The 7,748-nt window shown below is 53.1% G+C and overlaps 1 protein-coding gene across 3 annotated transcripts in view; it reads left to right on the forward strand.

Annotated features, from left to right (window-relative positions):
• The window catches only part of LOC118777453 (serine/threonine-protein phosphatase 2B catalytic subunit gamma isoform-like), a 28,923-nt gene extending 21,686 nt beyond the window's left edge, over window positions 1–7,237 (forward strand). Inside the window, exons 10-14 of one of the 3 annotated variants that reach the window (XM_036528358.1) lie at window positions 291–368; window positions 1,699–1,783; window positions 2,365–2,462; window positions 4,100–4,126; window positions 7,051–7,237. In XM_036528358.1, coding sequence (XP_036384251.1) covers window positions 291–368; window positions 1,699–1,783; window positions 2,365–2,462; window positions 4,100–4,126; window positions 7,051–7,205 — 443 coding nt within the window. In that variant the 3' untranslated portion in view covers window positions 7,206–7,237. The remainder of the gene's footprint in view (window positions 1–290; window positions 369–1,698; window positions 1,784–2,364; window positions 2,463–4,099; window positions 4,127–7,050) is intronic. The other 2 variants (XM_036528359.1, XM_036528360.1) reach the window with 2 other exon arrangements.
• Window positions 7,238–7,748: the final 511 nt, after the last annotated feature.

Here is a 7,748-nt window from a genome sequence, read left to right on the forward strand (position 1 = left end):
GTGGTGCAGGATGATCTTATTATCTACATATTCTGATGATTATAAATAGAGTTCGTTATAATGTGTACAGTACCTAACTAACTCTTCAGAAAACACTACTTTAAAGCAGACAGTGGTGTTGTATATATTGTGTAAAATGCATTTGTGAACCAACTCATGCTACCTCTCAAAGCTGAGATCCAGATAGTATGAAATCTGAGGAGAGGCTTGTCAGGTGTGTTCAGCTGCAGGGTCCTAACGCGCTGCAGTGTGCAGATCAGGTGTTTCACCTGCGGCTCTCTGTCCCGCAGTGACTGAGATGCTGGTGAACGTGCTCAACATCTGCTCCGACGACGAGCTCATGTCCGAGGGAGACGACACCTGTGAAGGTAGGAGGCCCGATTCTGGATCAGTGACTGTTTTCACACAGAATGTTTGTGGATCAGGGGTAGACCTGGAAGAGCTGATCCTAGATCAGGGAGGAAGGAAGTACCTGAGAATGAGCTCATTAGCTGTGCAGAGTAAAGGTCTGGTATCAGTACTATCACAGAAGTGAGTTTAAGAGTGAAGGCCTTGTCAGACCTGTTTGCTGCTGCTATCGCACTCTTTGTTCCCTGTGAGATTTGCCGTGGACTCTCAGCCCCCAGGCTTCCTTTTCGGGCGTGACTGACCTCTGATTGGCTGATAAAGGCAGAGAAAGTGCGCAGGAAGAAAAGGCGCTTTATTGGACGTCAGCTTGTTTCTGAATCGATGAACATCTGTTAGATCTCACGCTCCGATAATTCGGATGTTTTGGGTGTTGCTTTCTCCTTGCATGGCGGCCCCTCACAGAGGAATAACAGCAGAGCTTTCAGACAGCAGACTTTTCAGAGGCGTTTTAGTTTCGGTTTGGTACGCAGCCCCTCGGTGCGGTAGTGTCACCTTGCGCTTACACACTGTTTGCACACAGGAGACACTTAATCTGGAGCAGTAAAGCATGGTTACCCCCCCCCCTCCCCCCAGAGACCGTCAGACTGCCAAGACTGCACCCCACCCTCCAAACGCACACACCCAATCTCACTCCTCAATCTTTCACACATTGACACGCTTGCACACACACACACACACACACACGCTGACACACACACACGCACACACATTCAGAGGGAAAATAACAGCCCCATTGAGGACAGCGACCCGTTTTAACCACCCATGCGCAGCCTTCCTGTGCCCGACCCAGTTCCTCCCGCCTGTCACTGCTTCATCCTCCGCTGCCACTCTGGGGTGTCGGAGCTCCCCAAAGAGCTGAAACATGCGCCACTTCACTGAACCCATCATGACTGGCTGACAGGCCCACCAGGCACATTCTGAATGGTTGACGCTGTAACTAATTTAGTCCTGATTGGCTGACTCCTTTTTAGGCCAGAGTGATGACTGAGCACCAAGTTGAGGGACACCATTAAACACACTTAATTGTGGTTGTTCAGAGTATACAAATGAATCTGAATGTGTTTTCTTTGTTGGGATCCCTCCCCTTATGGAGTGGACATTCACAGACAGTTTGCCTCAGTTTAGATGGAGATGTAACACACCACCTTAATCCTTTTTTGTCTGCTGGGATGTCAATTGGCAAGAACTGGTGGGGTCTCTGTGACAGTGGTTGTTGGGGGTCTCTGCGACGCTGGTGTCACAGTAGCATGTGTCTGTCAGTGATGTCACAGGTGCGTGTGTCTGTGACAGGTGGTGCCCCAGCAGTGCGGAAGGAGGTGATCCGAAACAAGATCCGTGCCATCGGCAAGATGGCCCGAGTGTTCTCTGTGCTCAGGTGAGAGTGCCCCTCAGACACACACACACATTCACACGCACTCACACGCACTCACACGCACTCACACGCACTCACACACACACGCAGACACACACGCAGACACACACGCAGACACACGCAGACACACACACACACACACACACACACACACACACACACACACATACTGTTGAAAAGTTGAGGGAAGTTGTATGAATCTGTACGCTTTGGATTGTAATTTGCATTGATGGCAGGATATTAGCAGTAACTTGCCTGTGGCATAATCTGCTGGTAAAATCATATATTCCGTGTGTGTCTGTAATATGTGCATTATATGTGTGTAATGAATGCTTGTGTGCAATGTGTGTGCATGCACGCGCGTGTGTGTGCATTGCGTGTGTGTGTAATGTGTGTGTAATGTGTGTGTTTCTCCGCAGAGAGGAGAATGAGAGTGCGTGTAATGCGTGTAATGTGTGTGTTTCTCTGCAGAGAGGAGAATGAGAGTGCGTGTAATGCGTGTAATGCGTGTAATGTGTGTGTTTCTCCGCAGAGAGGAGAATGAGAGTGCGTGTAATGCGTGTAATGTGTGTGTTTCTCTGCAGAGAGGAGAATGAGAGTGTTCTGCAGCTGAAGGGTCTGACCCCCACTGGAACGCTGCCGCTGGGAGTTCTGTCAGGAGGCCGTCAAACCCTGCAGAGCGGTGAGTGTGCCCCCGTGCTCTGCTGCTGATCTCAGATCAGGGCTCCAGGGTGCTCCTGCTTATCCGCTCTGCAGCTGAGCACTGGCCCGGGGTCAGTGTGGCTGAGGGGGGCAGGCTGGGAAGGAAACCTGTGACCCCTCACTCCCCTCACCGCTGCTGCTGCTCTCTGCTGCCCCCTTCTGTCTCCCGCCATGCACAGCAGGGATCTCACTGAGCTCCGAGCGCTGCGGGGGGTGTCTTCCTGCATTCACACATGTACAGCGCGGACGCCCCGAAATGAGCCGCTTCTTATCACAGGACTGAGTTTTGGCTTCATCGATTTTTTCAAATGATAAATGCTGGCAAGCCTAGTTTTGCACTACACTACACCTTGATGTCTAATAAGTCTTCATTGTAGTTGTGAATAATGAGTATTGAGTATTTGACTTTTGAATGTTATGAGTACTGTTGCTTCATATTTTCATATTTTTTTGGCCGCCTTCTGAAGCAGATGCAGAATGTTAGGAGTTCAAATGTTCTGGGTTAATGGCTGAGACACTGACACCTGCATGTTCTGCGTGCCTGCGTGTGTGCGTGCTACACTTGCTCTGCTTGCATCCTTTCTGCTGGTGTATGACTAACGCTGACACCTTCCTCAGGCTCAGGGCTCAGTGCCACAGCGTCTGCAGGGCTAACCCCACACAGCTGTCCGCTTACCCCAGCCCCACTGTGCCACTCGCAATCCCTCCAATCACAAGCTTCCACAAGACTCGCACACAAATCCGATGCTCTGCAACTGGCCAGTTAGAACATAACCACAAGAAACAGGAGCTTTCACTGGTGTGTGATGGAAGGAGGTCAGAGAGAAGGCAGTCCTCAAAAGGAGAAAAAGGGCTGAGAAAGAGTGGTGAAAGCTTTTCGGAGTAACTTTTGTCCTGTGTTTTGACTGAAAGTGATTGTCATGTAGCACCAAAATCACTTGACAGAGATTATGGCATTTATAAATTCACACTGAGTGTTTAATAGTAAAGCATGTTTCACTATACATGTGTGAACCAACTATAATTTAAGTGAAGTTGCTCTAAATTTACAGTTGTTTGTGGACCATGTGGTCTTTGTAAATAATTTGGGTTTCCCATATTTTCTGTAAAATGATACAAGTCCTTTGCGATGCGTTCTGTGTGTAAAAGATGGGTGTTGCTTGAAAGCAGATCTCAATCTGAGAGGGATTTCCTTAAAGAAGGCATCTGCAGGTCCTGCAGGGGCTGCCCCGATCTCTGCCTGTCACTCAGATTTGGACTAATCCATGTAGTGTAACTCTCCAGATGAAAGACACTTCCACCGGCACCTCCTCGGAAAAATGTGGGGGGTTTTTTGGCTTAATACCTCTGGGTAGCACATTAGTGAGGTGTAAAAGAGTTCCCAGCATGCTTTGCAAGCCTGCCTGCTGTTGCACTGTGTATGTCTATATGTCTGCCATTGTTATTTTTCTGGACTGGTTGGCCATGAACCTGACTGCCACTAACCGTGGGTATGGTTTGTGGGCTGGGGGGAGGGGGGGGGGGGGGGAGGAATGATCGTCTCTGACTGCATTGATAACGTGTCTTGCTCTCTCTCCGTTTGTTTTGGGCATGGCTCTACTACTCTCACTTACACAGCCACCATAGAGGCGGCAGAGGCCAAAGGTACGCAAGCTCTCTCTGTGTGTCCTGTGTGGTGTAAACCCCTCCCTCAACCTCTACCCCAACCCCAACTCCCCCCCCAACCTCAACTCCAACTCCACCCCCTCCCCCATCCCCCAACCCCAACTCCCCCCCCAACCTCAACTCCAACTCCACCCCCTCCCCCATCCCCCACCCCCAACCTCAACCCCAACTCCCTCCCTCAGTCTGTTTTTGTATATCCTGTTCTTATCTTTGCATTTTTTAAAATAGTTTTATCTGTTTTTCTGTGGCTGCGTTTTGCCCACATCCTCTGAAGGGACAGCGTTAACCCTCGCTGTTCCGCCCGCGCTGTGAGCTGCGACTGGGCTCAGAGCCGGAGGCTGCAGAGTGCGTTCGGCTGCTGCTCTCACACCGGGCAGCAGGCAGAGCTGTGCTCGGGTTTCTCACCTGCGAACGGCACCTGCAGCGCTCCGATTGGGTTCCACGCCCCCTGCTTCTGGGGCGGGGCAGGCTCATGTCTGCAGAGAGGAGAGGGGTTCCTGTTTGTCAGACACGCCCCCCTCACAGAAACAGAGGAAACAGCACTAGCGCGTTAACCCCTTCCTCTCCATAGCACCCTGTAAACAGCACTAGCGCGTTAACCCCTCCCTCTCCATAGCACCCTGTAAACAGCACTAGCGCGTTAACCCCTCCCTCTCCATAGCACCCTGTAAACAGCACTAGCGCGTTAACCCCTTCCTCTCCACAGCACCCTGTAAACAGCACTAGCGCGTTAACCCCTTCCTCTCCACAGCACCCTGTAAACAGCACTAGCGCGTTAACCCCTTCCTCTCCATAGCACCCTGTAAACAGCACTAGCGCGTTAACCCCTTCCTCTCCACAGCACCCTGTAAAGATAAGCAGAAGTGTGCTTAGCGCGCTCTCAATATTTCACAAGATGTGATGTGTCAGCTGTGAGGTTTAAGACGCTTGGCTGTGTGTGTGTGTGTGTGTGTGTGTGTGTCTGTGTGTGTCTGTGTGTGTCTGTGTGTGTCTGTGTGTGTGTGTGTGTGTGTGTGTGTGTGTGTGTGTGTGTGTGTCGGTGTGTGTCTGTGTGTGTGCGCGGGTGGGTGTGGGTGAGGGTGTTTGGGGTGTGAGCGTGTGTGTGAGGGTCTTCAGTTTAGCTGTTAGACCTGGGCTGGGGAATACCAATGTAGCCAATTTACTGTTTAGGGCTATATAAATAACTGTGGACCTGCTGTCTGTCTTTGTACTGTGTCCCTCTGTATTTACTAAAAATCGTGCTGTGCTGTGTTAGCTCTGCTGTGTTAACTGGCTGCACACAGTCATGTTTCATATCTCAGTGATGTATATACTTAATGAAGTGAATGGCTTTTAACAAGTTACACTTTTTGTTCAATTTCACCACGCTTCCATTGCAACACCAATCCGGTAAGTGACATTTTTGTTTTAAGGACCCAAGACTTTGAGAAATGGCTGTAAATATCCGGGGCTTCAGAGCGTCAGAGCAGGGGGTCCATCCACCACCTCCGCAGCAGTCTCAGTCTGCAGGACTCAAACCCGCAGCCCTCTGGTTGTGAGTGGGTTGGGGTTGCTGCAGCGCAGTTCTTGCCTCTGGCCCTCCACACTCAGTGTACAGGAAACACTCTCCGTCTCAGGCCGAGGTGTCAGAGGGCTGACAGACAGACTGTAACAGCTGTTTTTTGTGTTCATAGTTTCTTGTCATAGTTATTACAGTGTGTCTAAAATGGCACACAAACACTAAACATCAGTCCCGCCTCAGATCAAATGAGCTTAAACTAGGTCAGAAAGCGGCTTTGATTCTGTTCATGGTCAGGGTCAGGGTTAGGGGCAGGGGCAGGGGCAGGGTCAGGGGGCAGGGGCAGGGTCAGGGTCAGGGTCAGGGGGCAGGGTCAGGGGGCAGGGTCAGGGGGCAGGGTCAGGGGGCAGGGTCAGGGGGCAGGGGCAGGGTCAGGGTCAGGGGGCAGGGTCAGGGGGCAGGGGCAGGGTCAGGGTCAGGGGGCAGGGTCAGGGTCAGGGGGCAGGGTCAGGGGGCAGGGGCAGGGTCAGGGGCAGGGTCAGGGTCAGGGTCAGGGGGCAGGGTCAGGGGGCAGGGGCAGGGTCAGGGTCAGGGGCAGGGTCAGGGTCAGGGTCAGGGGGCAGGGTCAGGGGGCAGGGTCAGGGGGCAGGGGCAGGGTCAGGGTCAGGGTCAGGGTCAGGGTTAGGGGCAGGGTCAGGGTCAGGGTCAGGGGGCAGGGTCAGGGGGCAGGGGCAGGGTCAGGGGCAGGGTCAGGGTCAGGGTCAGGGGGCAGGGTCAGGGGGCAGGGGCAGGGTCAGGGTCAGGGGCAGGGTCAGGGTCAGGGTCAGGGGGCAGGGTCAGGGGGCAGGGTCAGGGGGCAGGGGCAGGGTCAGGGTCAGGGTCAGGGGGCAGGGTCAGGGGGCAGGGTCAGGGGGCAGGGTCAGGGGGCAGGGGCAGGGTCAGGGTCAGGGTCAGGGGGCAGGGGCAAGGTCAGGGTCAGGGGGCAGGGTCAGGGGGCAGGGTCAGGGGGCAGGGGCAGGGTCAGGGTCAGGGGGCAGGGTCAGGGGGCAGGGGGCAGGGTCAGGGGGCAGGGGCAGGGTCAGGGTCAGGGGCAGGGTCAGGGTCAGGGTCAGGGGGCAGGGTCAGGGGGCAGGGGCAAGGTCAGGGTCAGGGGCAGGGTCAGGGTCAGGGGGCAGGGTCAGGCATGGATAGGGTGCAGATCGGCCTGTGGGCCTCCAGACCCAGAGTTACTTATGCGTGTGTGTGTGTGTGTGTGTGTGTGTGTGTCTGTCTGTGTGCGTGTGTCTGTGTCTATGTGCATGTGTGTGTCTGTGTCTGCGTACATGTGCGTGCGTGCGTGCGTGCGTGTGTGTGTGTGTGAGAGAGAGAGAGAGAGAGATTCTGATGGTCTCTCTCCTCCCTGCAGCCATCAAAGGCTTCAAACCGCAGCACAGGATCCAGAGCTTCGAGGAGGCGCGTGGCCTGGACCGCATCAATGAGAGGATGCCCCCGCGTAAGGACGGCCTCGCCAACAACGCAGCCAACGCCCCCGACAAGAACGGCACCAACGCCCAGGCGTAGGCCTGCCCCACCCGCCTGAGCCCCCGCCCCACCCCGCCCCACCCCCCTCACTCTCTCTCTCTCTCATTGGCTCCCCCTCTCTCCACACTCCCCCTGGTGGAGGCACATTGCACTGCAAGCCAGTCTGCCCTAAGACCACACCATCACCAAAGTGGGGAACATCAAAACCGACAACAGTCCAAAACAAATCATTTATATTTATTTATTGAGATATAATTAACTTTAATATCTATAAAATAGCTAAAAGTGAATGGATAAATAAATGCTTTATCTCTATATGTATATAAATATATGGGGGGAGGGCGGATGGAAACCATGGTGAAGGTAAATATTGGCAATCCCATTTCATTCATTTCAGCTGATGCAGTTACAGACACGTTTTAACCAATCAGGAGCTGTAGCTCAGCTGAGTTCTGTGAGTTCTGTCTGTCCTTACCCTCTGAGGAAGCAGCACTCAGTTGGTATTATAAATGTGGATTGCGTATGGCAAAAAAAAATGTTTTAAGAAAAGGTCAAAGAAAGAAAAGGGCTGGAAAATGGAAC

This window comes from Megalops cyprinoides, chromosome 5 (genome assembly GCF_013368585.1).
Source record: "Megalops cyprinoides isolate fMegCyp1 chromosome 5, fMegCyp1.pri, whole genome shotgun sequence".
Taxonomy (NCBI): Eukaryota; Metazoa; Chordata; class Actinopteri; order Elopiformes; family Megalopidae; genus Megalops; species Megalops cyprinoides.